The sequence below is a fragment of the Microtus ochrogaster genome, chromosome 7 (genome assembly GCF_000317375.1).
Source record: "Microtus ochrogaster isolate Prairie Vole_2 chromosome 7, MicOch1.0, whole genome shotgun sequence".
NCBI classification, from domain to species: Eukaryota; Metazoa; Chordata; class Mammalia; order Rodentia; family Cricetidae; genus Microtus; species Microtus ochrogaster.
The window spans coordinates 78,510,650-78,523,199 of record NC_022014.1 but is presented as its reverse complement, the minus strand read 5'-3'; the positions used below and the strand labels follow the sequence as shown (position 1 = coordinate 78,523,199).

Below are 12,550 nucleotides of genomic sequence, written 5' to 3'. Positions count from 1 at the left end.
TGTAGCTTTGGTGCCTGTCCTGGAACTAGCTCTTGTAGACCAGGCTGGCCTCGAACTCCAGAGATCTGCCTGCCTCTGCCTCCTCAGTGCTGGGATTAAAGGCGTGCGCCACCACTGCCCAGCCGCATGCATGTATTTTTAAGATTTATTAATCTGAAATCCATTAGTGAGAGGGAACACCCTTGTAGCATCATGGTGACTTGTAGATGGTTATAATAATAGCTTATGTACATGATCTCTATGTTCCAGATTTATATATATTTGTATGATGTCCCTATAATAACAGTCTGATGGGACAGATACTATTCCCTCCCCTCATTTTATAGAAAAACCTGAGGCATAGAGGTTAGGCAGTTAACACTGGATCCCTTAGGAAGTCTGTTCCCAGCTGGACATAGTAGCTCACGTCTGTAATCCCAGCACTAGGGGCTGAGGAGTTTTGTGCATTTGAGGTTTGTTCACAGTTGTGTGTTTATATGTCTTTATACCGTTTCCCTAATAAGTATACCTTGTTCTGAATGGTGTTCATTTTCTAGTCTGAGGAGGGAAAACCAACCACGTGGATTCCTGTCACTTCAGGTGTGGCCCCCACCCGCTAGCAGATGTGCCATGGGTAGATGTGGCTGCTCTCATCGGATTGGTTGTGACACCTGGAATAGTGCAGCCACACATGGACGGTGCCCACCATGCCCAGTGTCTGTAGTCCGGGAAGCTGGGCATGCTAGGCGAATGTTCTTCCAACTGAACTGTACTCGTAGCCGCTTTTCTTTTTCTTTCTTTTTAAGGCACAGTTCCATTTCTAGCCTGGCTAGTCCGGAATTCACTTTAGTCCCTGCTGCCTTCACAGTCACACCAGACCTCGGCACCCACATTCTGATTATAGGCACGAGATACAGAGCATGACTTTTGCCCCCCCTCCCCTTTTTCTTGTCCTGTGCTTTTAACCAACTGCCTGTAAGTCAGGATTCCTAGGTTTAATTAATTTGCCATAAAATTTATGGAAACGCTTAGATTTATGGGTTTATCCTGAAGGGTATAATTAGGTTTAGAGTAGAGAGGAGGTAGGTAGGTAGGTGCTGGACTTCCCTGGCCAGTGTAGGTGCTTGCCCTCCAGGAGCCTCCAGTGTGAACCACCCAGAGGCTCGCCTGTGTTTTGTTTGTTCTTTGAGGCAGGGACCTTCTGCATAGCCCTGGCTATCCTGCAGCTAACCAACCCAACTATGTAGACCAGTTTGGCTTAGGACTCAGAAGATTAAAGGTGTGTACCGCTGCACCTAACTAACTAACTGCCTTTTGGGTTTTTACAGAGTCGGCATTGCTCTGTTCACAGGTGAGATTGAAGCTGTGTAATGTGATTGGACAAAAGGCACATTCCAAACAAGGGCCCGTGGCAAGACAATCCAGGGGTTCCATATCAGCCTGCGCTACTACTACCTGTGACCCTGTCTCAAAAAATGAAACTTGTAGCATTTAACATACTGGGTCAGGAAACAGCAGGTTTTCAGCCTCAGTCTCTTTTTGGTTAAACGTTTCTGCAGCCCAGGTGGACTGGAATTGTAATCTTCCTGCCCCTTTGCCCTGCAGTGCTTGGTATTACAGGTGTGTGGCCTCTCCCAGCAGCCTTCCCCTTCCCCTCCCTGCTTGTCTCTGGTTGGGTTTGCAGTGTCAGACCAAGGGCCTCACACAGGGTAGGCAAGTGCTCTACCAGTGGATTTTCCTTTGAAACAGGGTCTCACTGTGTAGACCAGGCTGGCCTGGAACTCACAGATCTCCCTGCCTCTGCCCCCACCCCAGCCCTGGAGTGCTGGGATTAACCCTAACCCCTAACCCCTAACCCCTAAACCCTAACCCTAACCCTAACCCTAACCCTAACCCTAACCCTATACCCAGCTACTATACCCAGCTGCTCTTCCACTTTGTCTTCCCACTCCCATAATGAATGTCCTTGTGTTAAGGTAGTGGGGCTGAGAAATGGCTCAGTCCTTCAGAGCTCTGACTGCTTTTCTAGGGCCTGGTTTGTTTCCCAGTGTCCACGTGGTGACTCCAGTCCCAGGAGAGAGGCACACCCTCTTTGTCCTCAGGCACCAGGCATGCTCATACATGTATACAGACATGTGTGCAGATAAACCACCCACACACAGAATGATTTTTTTTTTTTTTTATATAGAAGAAGACCCGGCTTATTTTGGTCACCACAGTGGCAGTAGTGGCAGGTTGTGACAGAAGTGCCCGCCTTGGTTTCCGTGCTTCCCATGGGGAGGGAGCACACATAAAATAAACGCTGTAGCCAAGGACACTGCCTGTATATTTGGGACACATGTTGCCTAAGGTGCTATCTACCTGCTTGACTCCTGACTCTCCTACCTTAGTCTCCCAAGTCGCTGAGGCTGCTGATCTTGCTCTCCACCCCAGCTCCGGGGTTGAAACTTGCTGTGTTTTAAATTGCCTAGAATTATAGGCACCTTTCATCTGTTCTCCTGTGCTGGAAAAGCATCTTGTATACACAAGGTACTATCCTGGCAAGTATTTATCTCTCTGTCAACTTCCTGTTGCTATCTGGCTTTCCTCTTGTACCTAGGATGCCCTTCTCACTCCTGCCCCCTGCCATGTAGACCAGGTTACCCTACTGTTTCCCTAGTGCTGGGATCACAGTGTGTGCTGCCTAGCTTCTCTCTGACAGTCTGTGTAGCTCAGGTTGGCCTTGAATTTAACTGTGGTCTTCTGCTTTGGCCTCTTGAGTGTTGGGATTACAGGCTGAGCCACAACCTGTCAATCAGGCAGCATCTAGATCTACCAGACACAGCGGGTGCTGGGGAAGGCCCTCTCCAGGTACACAGGCTTTATGAAATTGAACGTGTTATCAAGCCATGAAGCAATTGTAAAGGATTCTTGTCGCAGCATATTTTTGCCTATCTGTTGACTTTACAACCAGAAATGAATAAACTAGAAAGACGTGGAAACAAACACACTTTATTTTTTGATATCTTGAGACAGGATCTTAGTCTATTGCCTTGGCTGGCCTACCTCAGCTTCTTTTTTTTTTTTTAAATATTTATTTATTATGTAGACAGTATTCTGTCTGTGTGCATGTCTGCAGGCCAGAAGAGGGCACTAGACCTCTTTACAGATGGTTGTGAGCCACCATGTGGTTGCTGGGAATTGAACTCAGGACCTTTGGAAGAACAGGCAATGCTCTTAACCACTAAGCCATCTCTCCAGCCCCCTACCTCAGCTTCTTGAGTGCTAGAATCGGCAGCATGAGCCACTATGCCTACCTAATTGCGTCATTTTTTTTATCCATTCAAATTAAAAATTTTTTAGATTTATTTTATGTGTTTTTTTCCTTAAATTTTATCTTTTTTTTTTTTTTTTTGGTTTTTTTTTTCGAGACAGGGTTTCTCTGTGGCTTTGGAGCCTGTCCTGGAACTAGCTCTGTAGACCAGGCTGGTCTTGAACTCACAGAGATCCACCTGCCTCTGCCTCCCGAGTGCTGGGATTAAAGGCGTGCGCCACTTAAATTTTATCTTATGTGCATTGGTGTTTTGCCATGGGTGTTGGATCTCCTAGAACTGGAGTTACAGACAGTTGTGAGCTGCCATGTAGGTGCTCTGGCAGGGCAGTCAGATGCATGCCTGTGCCTGGGGTCCAAAAGTGGTCATCAGACCCTCTGGGACTGATGAGCTGGGAAACCACCACGTGAGTGCTCCCTGCAAGAGCAACAAGTGCGTCTAATCTCAGGGCCATCTTTCCAAACCCCAGTTCAAAACACATTTTTTGGGGGGGCATGTCTTTATTGTGCGTACTGATGGGTTTTATTAGTTCATGATTTTCTTTTTGGTTTTAAGATGGTCTCAGGTAGTCAAGGCTGGCCTAAATTTGCCATGCAGCCTAGGATGACCCTGAGTTCCTTGATTTTTAGTTCTCCAACTCCCAAATTCGGGGATTACAGGTTTGAGTCACCACCTAGCTCACAAAGACAGTTTGTCTCAAGTGTGCTTTGTGCTTCCAGTGCACCCCCCCCCCTTCTCCCTGCTGGTCTCCCTTCTACTTTCATGGCAAAATAGAAATGGTTTTATGTATCTGCAATACAGGATCCATAAATGAGGACAAATGTGATGTATTTGTTTCTCTGTATCTGGTTCGCTTGATTTACTACACAGATCTCCAGGTACAACTATTCTCTAGCAAGTTACCCCCTCCCCACCCTCTGGCTGACAAAGTTCCACGGAGCTTGTATGGCACATTCTCTGTGATGGGGCATAAGCTCACCTCACTTGGCTTGTGGACAGTGCCACAGTAAACATGGGCATACATGCATCTTTGTGAGTGCTGACGCTAGAGCTCTTCAGAAGCTGGCCAGATGGCTCAGTGGGTAACGGCACCTGTGCCAGGCCTCAAGACCCAAGTTAGATCCCAGGGGCACACATGGAAGAGGAAAACCAACTTTCCTAAGTTATCTTTCCTTGGACTGGAGAGATGGCTCAGTGGTTAAGAGCACTGGCTGCTCTTCTAGAGGTCCTGAGTTCAATTCCCAGCAACTGCATGGTGGCTCACAACCATCTCTAATGGGATCTGGTGTCCTCTTCTGGCCTGAAGATGTATATTACAGAACATTGTACATAATGAATACATAAGTAAATAAATACTAAAAAGTTATCTGTCCTTTAAGCAGGCGGTGGTGGCACATACATTTAATCCCAGCAGTCGAGAGGCAGAGGAAGGAGGATCTCTGAGTTTGAGGTCAGCCAGGGCTGTTACACAGGAGAACTCTGTCTTGGAAAACAAAAGGTGGGGAGGGTTTGGGGGATGGAGGTGATGGGGACCAAGGAACAACTGGAGGTGCTGGGTTTAACTTAGCAAATGCTTTTACTTACCGAGGCCAAGGGTGGTTCTGTTTGTTTTTGTTTTGCAAGACATGGTTTCTCTGTGTAGCTTTAGAGCCTGTCTTGGGACTTTCTCTGACCAGGCTGGCCTCGAACTCAGAGATCCACCTGCCTCTTCCTCCTGAGTGCTGGGATTAAATGCGTGTGCCACCACCTCCTGCCTTTATGTTGTATCAATTAAGTGTCTATCTGTGTGTGCATGTGAGTGCAGTGTGCAAAGCTAGAGTTACAAGTGGCCGTGTGCTCTAGTGTGGGTTCTGGGAACCAAACGTGGGTCCCTCAGTAAAAGCAGTATACAGAATTCCTAGCCGGCTCTCCAGCTCCAAAAGTCTTAGGTCTTACATTAGGTTTCAGCAATTTTAAGTCAATTTTTATAAAAGGTGAGCAATGGGATAGTAAGTGGGCTTCGGGGTTTTCAGCAACATTTGTTGATGTTTAAGAAGGATTGCATTTATTTTATGTATGTAAGTGTTCTGCCTGCATGTATGTATGTTTACTATGTACTTGACTGATACCCATGGAGGCCAGAGGAGAATGTAAGATTCCCCAGAACTGGAGTTACAGATGTTTGTGAGCTGCCATGTGGATGCTGAGAATTGAACCCTGATCCTCTGAAAGAGCAGCCACTACTCTTCACTGCTGAGCCACCTCTCCAGTTTCAGATTATTTTTTTATTTATACATATTTAATTAAAATCTTATTCCATCACTTTCTGTCTTCCCCTCAGCCCCTCATCTCACTTCACTAGCAAATTGGTCGTCTTCTCTTCTCCTTTACATCCAACTGTGTATATGTATGTGTGAGCAAATACAAACACAGCCCACTGAGTCCTTTTTTCTTGTTTGTGTGTATATGGTTACAGAGCTGACATTTTTGTATTGGATAACCAATAAGAGAGGAGGCTAATTAATTCTTCCTCTACCAGAAATCATTAGTCGCCTGTAGTTCTTTGTCTAGGGATCAGACCGGTTATTAGTATTATTATTATAACATTGTTATTCAGGCAAGAAGAGGGCACCAGATCTCATTATAGATGGTTGTGAGCCACCATGTGGTTGCTGGGAATTGAACTCAGAACCTTTTGAAGAGCAGTCAGTGCTCTTAACTGCTGAGCCATCTCTCCAGCCCTAGTATGTTCTTTGATAGTGTCATTGCTCCAGGCTTGTTGCACAGCCATTTCTAGGAGAGGCTGTTTTTTTTTTTTTTTTTTTTTTGTTTGTTTTTTTTTTTTGGTTTTTTTTGGTTTTTCGAGACAGGGTTTCTCTGTGGTTTTGGAGCCTGTCCTGTAACTAGCTTTTGTAGACCAGGCTGGTCTTGAACTCACAGAGATCCTCCTGCCTCTGCCTCCCGAGTGCTGGGATTAAAGGCGTGCGCCACCACCGCCCGGCTTAGGAGAGGCTGTTTTTGCAGCAGACATCCTGGTGTTCTGGCTCTTAAATCTTTCTGGCTCCTCTTCCATTGTGTTCCCTGAGCCATAGATTTGGGAACTATGATTTAGATATGGCCAACCCTGATATTTTAATTGTATGTATATGAGAGTTTTGTCTGTACCACGAGTGTGCAGTGCCTGCAGAGGCCAGAGGAGGGTGTCAGATTCTCCAGAACAGAGCTACAGATGTTTGTGAACTACCATGGGTGCTGGGGATCTGACTTAGGTCTTCAGGTTTAGTAGGTGAGCACCCTTGTCTGCTGAGCATCTTCTGTTTTTTGGGTTTTTTTGTTTTTCATTTAGTTGAGAATAAAAATTTTATTTATCCTCTTTGGTGACTATCTGATGCTATAGTTCACTGGGGCTGGAGGTCCTGCCTCAGTCTCCCAAGTTCTGATCACAGGTGTGTGCTGCCTTGTCTAAGTTGGAAATTCTTCCAAATGAATAAATAACAAGATGTTTCTCTGAATGGCTTTGCAGATATATTCAGCTAAGCCCAGAGAGACCCTTCTCCCTCTCAGCCTTTCTCTAAGGGACACCAGTCTGTATCTGGAGGTCAGGCCAGTGTTGCAGCTTTGGGTGTGGTGGATGACCTTACAGATAGCACTGTTGGCCTTGGACCCCCAGCAGCGGGTTCCTAGCTAGACGAGTCAGTCTTGGAGCAGGGGAGACGGCTAAGGGAAGTGAAAGGTATTTGAACATATTTGTGCCAAGGAGTGTTTCGGTGTGATCTGAAGCTGACATCTTACCGTTGTTTCCAGGGTTTTGCGGCCTCCAGGTGGTGGATCCAATTTTTCACTAGGCTTTGATGAGCCATCAGAACAGCCTGTGAGGAAGAACAAGATGGCTTCTAGCATCTTTGGGACACCTGAAGAAAACCCTCCATCTTGGGCAAAGTCAGCAGGTGCTGGTTTGTTTGTCTTGTTTTTGTTACTGAGACAGGATTTCTCCTTACTAGCCCTGTGGGCCCAGGAACTCACTCCATAGACCCTAGACCAGACTGACCTTGAACTCACAGAGATCCCCCCCCCCCACTGCTGGGATTAAAGGTGTACACCACTATACCCGCCAGCAGGGACTGGTTTTACAAGGTAACCCCTTGTCAAAGTCACTGATCCAGCTGGATTTGGTATTGACTAACAAAGGCTGAACCCAAAGAGGCAAGAAGTCTAACACTGGCTGGGTGCACGTCACACCTGTAATCCAGTATAGGGTAGACTCAGGCAGGGTGACTGGGAATTCTTCTAAGTGTGTGAGTGTTTTGCCTTCATGTTGTATGTGAACATGTGGGTGCTAGGAAGAACCTGGTCAGCCCATGCTCTTAATGGCTGAGCTACCTCTCTAGCCCCTTCTGTTATAGTCTCTAAGAAAGTGTGTATTGGTTTCTAGGTGCCAAGTCTACTACTGGTGGCAGGGAAGATTCTGAGTCACCTGGAGCACAGAGAAGTAACCCCTCTGAAGCGAGTTCTGGAGACTTCTTAGACCTCAAGGTCAGTGTGAGAACAATGTGGGCTCTCTGCGGTGGTGGTGCATCGCAGGCCTTTAGTGTTCTCTGAAGTCAAGGCTAGCCTGATCTTCAGAGTGAGTTCTAAGACAGCTGGAGCTATACAGAGAAGCCCTGTCTTGAAAAAAGTTCATTTTTTAATTGCTCAGATCTCCTTAAGGGAATGAGCTAAGACTTGGTGATGAAAATTAAAGTATAAAATCAGACAAAAAGCCAGGCCAATAGGTTGGGGGCAGAGCTCAGTTTGTGGAGTGTTTTCTTAGCTTTCCAGAAGCCCTGGGCCCACCCCCAGCACTGCAACATGAGACCAAAATTCCATTACTCATGGCGATAATCCCTGCACCGCGATGGTGGTGGCAGCAGGATCATTTACACAGGGTTCTAAGCCAGCCTGAGCTACGTGAGACCCTCCTCCAAACAAATACCTAAGGGAAGCGGGGAGTCAGATAACTGATCCGCTTAAATGTGTTCCCATTAGGTTAGTCTTAGGCCCTCAGCATTAACCCTGGGGCCTTCGGAAGCCCGTGCACTGCACTTCCTTTGAACCTCCTGTATCTAGCTAGCAACTTGGAGTTGAAGGGCTATGTCAGTTGTCTAAATGTTTGTGTTGAACTCCAGGAAATGACAACACCGATGTCACTGTGGGACACATCTGCAGATAGAGCTGCCAGTGAGCCCCCTGGGTGTGTCTGGAAGGAACTCTTCCGGTCTGGTTACCCTGAGGTGTGGGGAGGCTGTGCAGCAGATGTGGAGAGGGCCTATCAGCTACAGAGGGGAAGTCTCAGCTCACCTCTCCCTGTTTGAGAAAAGACTATGTGTGTGTGTGTGTGTGTGTGTGTGTGTGTGTCACTGGCATTGGGTGTTCATTGTCCAGGACAGTTGTGTAGCATTGCCCCAGATTGTATTGAGTTTGTTGCTGGATCATGCATTTGCCAAAATGGAATTTCACATTTAATTTTTTTTTTTTTTTTTTTTCTTTTTCCGAGACATGTTTTTTTTTTGTAGCTTTGGTTCCTGTCCTGGAATTAGCTCTTGTAGACCAGGCTGGTCTTGAACTCACAGAGATCCGCCTGCCTCTGCCTCTGCCTCCCGAGTGCTGGGATTAAAGGCGTGCGCCACCACTGCCCGGCTTCACATTTAATTTCAACTAGATTAGCTACTCTGAACTATGACCATTTTTTGAGTTGCAGAATTAAAACAGTAACTAATTTTGAAATTTTCTTTTCCAGGGAGAAGGTGATATGCATGGTAAGTCCATTTGCGTGCTGCCCTGCTCCTGCTGTGCTGTCAGAGGTCTAAGTTCATGTGCAGATCGTGTGTCTGTCCGTCTGCATGCTGCCCTGCTCCTGTAGGGCTGTCGGAGGTCTGAGTTCCTGTGCAGATCGTGTGTCTGTCCGTCTGCGTGCTGCCCTGCTCCTGTAGGGCTGTCAGAGGTTAAGTTCATGTGTGACTCAGGGAAAGAGCCCTGAGTGTACCTCAGGGGCCACCATACTCCAGAAAGGAAGGATGGAGTTGAGAGTAGTCAGTGTGACCACATTTATTTTACTTATTAAAATATATTTTTTAGCCGGACGGTGGTGACACATACATTTATTTAATCACAATGATTCGGAGACAGAGGCCTGCCGCTGTCTGAATTTGAAGCCAGCCTGGTCTGTGGAGTGAGTTCCAGGATAGCCACGGCTACAAAGAGAAACCCTGTCTTGAAAAACAAACAAACAAACAAACAAACAAAAAACCCAACAAAACAAAACCCTGGTTTCTTTGGAGAGTAGCAAGTGCTCTTTTAACCACTGAGTCTTCTTCCAGAGGTCCTGGGTTCAATTCCCAGCACCCGTGCGTCAGCTCACAACTGTCTGTAACTATAGGTCCAAGGGATCCAATACCTTCACACAAACATACATGCAGGCAGAACACCAATGCCCATAAAAATAAAAAGTAAAATCACTTAGAGAATTAAAACCCAAACTGTGTGTGTGTGTGTGTATATTTTAAGTCATGTAGCGCAAGCCTTTAATCCAGCACTTGGGAGCTGGAGCTTTTACCCTCCAGAGCATCTTCTGTCGGCCCACTGATGTCAAGGTTTACTCTATTAGGAATGTACTAAAAGCCAGGAGGCAGAGACAGGTGGGTCTCTGTGAGTTTGAGATCCAGCCTGGTTTACAGAGCGAGTGAGTTCCTGGACAGGCTCCAAAGCTACAGAGAAACCCTGTCTTGAAAAAACAATGATTACTAAAAAGAAAAAAACCCCAAACCAAAGAATTCTTTAAAAAGAAACATATTAATCGGGCCAATATTATATGCTTACTGCCAGTTTTTTCATAAGAGGTTCTGGACTGGAGGGATGGCTCAGTGATTAAGAGCACTGACTATTCCAGAGGACTCAGGTTTGAGTCGCACCTACATGATGTCTCACGGCTGTCTGTTATTCTAGTTTCAGGGGATCCAGCATCCTCCTCTGACTCCTGTAAGCATCATGCATGCTCAGGCGAAGCACTTATAAATAAAGCTTTAGGATGGGCATAATGACACAGGCCTTTAATCTCCCGGTATTGGTGAGGTGGCAGCATGAGGATCTGTGTGAGTTCAAGGACAGCCTGGTTTATATTTCCAGGACAGCCAGGACTACATAGATCCTGTCTCAAAAGAAAAAAACCAAACCAAACAAAAACCACATTTTTTAGAAAACAGGATCTCACTATATATATGGTCCTGTGTGTGGCCTGAAAATCACTTTGTAGCCGGGTGCACATTTTTAATGCCAGCACTCAGGAGGCAGAGGCAGGCTGATCTCTGAGTTCAAGGCCAGCCTGATCTACAGTGCTAGTTCTGGACAGCTAGAGTCGTAAGAAAAATTTACAATGTTCCAGGGTAGCAATTTTAATTGAATACATATTAATTTTCACATTAAAATATAATTTTATGGTGAAATTTAAAGGCCTCAAAACATACCTACCACAGTAACAAAGGAAATGTTAGTGCCTCCTTGTGGATACAAAATATAACTGTCTCGAAAAACAGACCAAAAAAGTCACTTTGTAGACCAAGCTGGCCTTGACTTTAGAGAACCTTGAGCATCAAAGGCATGTGCCACTCTGTCTCTCTGTCATTTTGGCCAGCATAAGGGTTGGATTTGGGACCTCCTCCACATTTTCACAACACTGCCACTGTTAGACCATACTTAACAGAACCTGCTAAAAACAGCCCCTCGCACACACAGCCACCATCTTGTGACTGTTAGCAAGTGCTCTACAACTGAGATACAGCCCTAGCTAGCTGATCTGATTTGAGCAGGTGAATGTAATTTAAAATTAGGGATGTGTGGAGACAAGAGAGAGCCCCACAGAATAATGGTTCCCTCCCTGCTCCTTAGGGAAACTGCTCACTGAACTCAAGTGCGGAGTCTTCTTTAAATGGTCATATGTATGTTCCCCGGTTATTCTGGGCTCCCAACTGCTGTAACTTTTACACATTTGTCATAAAGTCACAACAAAGGTCCTTGGTGGATAAAGGGCAGCTCCATTTCAGTCGGCGTTAAGGAGGATGTGCTGAGCATCTGCAAGTGAAAGGCTCTGTTGGATAGAAGGCAAATTGTCCAGCCTTTTGGGCAAGCAGATACAAGGGTCGATTCAAGGAGGAATTTGGACTGGCTCTTTGGGGCGGACTGGGTCTTTAGTCCCAGCACCCTGGAAGGTGAAACAGAACAATCAAGGCACAGTCTGGGTGCAGGTTCCAGGTGCAGGAAGAAGGGGGAGAAGGGACCAGTGGTGACCAGCTCATGAGCTGGATGTCTGTAGTCTTTAATACCAGCACTTGGGAAACAGGCAGGAGGATCTTGGTGAGTTCCAGGGCTAGCCAAGGATATATAATGAAACCCTGTCTGAAGGAAAGGAAGAAAAAGTGAGGGCGGAGTCCGGGTGGAGAATGAGGCGCACCGGAACTGATGGCCTTAGGAGTGAGTGGCCTGGGCTTATCCTCAGCTTGCCAAAGTAGAACCATGGATATGGGGGAGAAAGGAAATTAGGACAGCAGTCTTCCTCCCTCCCTAAAGACAGAGGCAACATTTCTCCCTTTGACCCTGAAGTTTACTGTGAATCGCTGTCTGCTCAGCACTGGCAGCTTTGTTTGGTTATTTTGTAGATGGGCTAAATAGCAATTTAGTACATACAATGTTTATTTTGACGTACAAAGCCCTGGGCTTGATCTTCAGGGTTGCTGATGTTTTGACTACAAAACCCTGGGCTTGATCTTCAGGATTGCTGTACAAAGGTATTTCTCTTTAGAATTACTAGTTTGAACACTGGCATTTATTGTCAAATTGCTGTGGAAGTAATAACCCCATGTTTGCTTTTTAATTTTACGTATATGGGTGTTTTGCTGCATGTATGTCTGTGTACCGATTGTGTGTGTGTGGGGGGGGGTCCAAGGAGGTCTGAAGAGGGTATTGGATACCCTGGGATTGGAGTAAAATGGTTGTGAGCCGCTTTGTGCTGGCAAAGGAACTGAACTGGAAGAGCAGCCAATGACTTTACCTTTAACTGCTGAGCCATCTATCTCCCTCCCCTGGTTCCTTGTTTACCCCTGTGGGTGTTTTGCTGCATGTATGTCTGTGTACCGATGGGGGGGGGGGGTAGAGGGTATTGGATACCCTGGGATTGGAGTAAAATGGTTGTGAGCCGCTTTGTGCTGGCAAAGGAACTGAACTGGAAGAGCAGCCAATGACTTTAACTGCTG

The 12,550-nt window shown here is 46.3% G+C and overlaps 1 protein-coding gene across 1 annotated transcript in view; it reads left to right on the top strand.

Annotated features, from left to right (window-relative positions):
• The window catches only part of Jpt1 (Jupiter microtubule associated homolog 1), a 20,166-nt gene that overhangs the window by 6,196 nt on the left and 1,420 nt on the right, over positions 1–12,550 (top strand). The window contains exons 2-4 of the mRNA XM_005350727.3: positions 7,074–7,216; positions 7,702–7,802; positions 9,046–9,064. Coding sequence (XP_005350784.1) covers positions 7,074–7,216; positions 7,702–7,802; positions 9,046–9,064 — 263 coding nt within the window. The remainder of the gene's footprint in view (positions 1–7,073; positions 7,217–7,701; positions 7,803–9,045; positions 9,065–12,550) is intronic.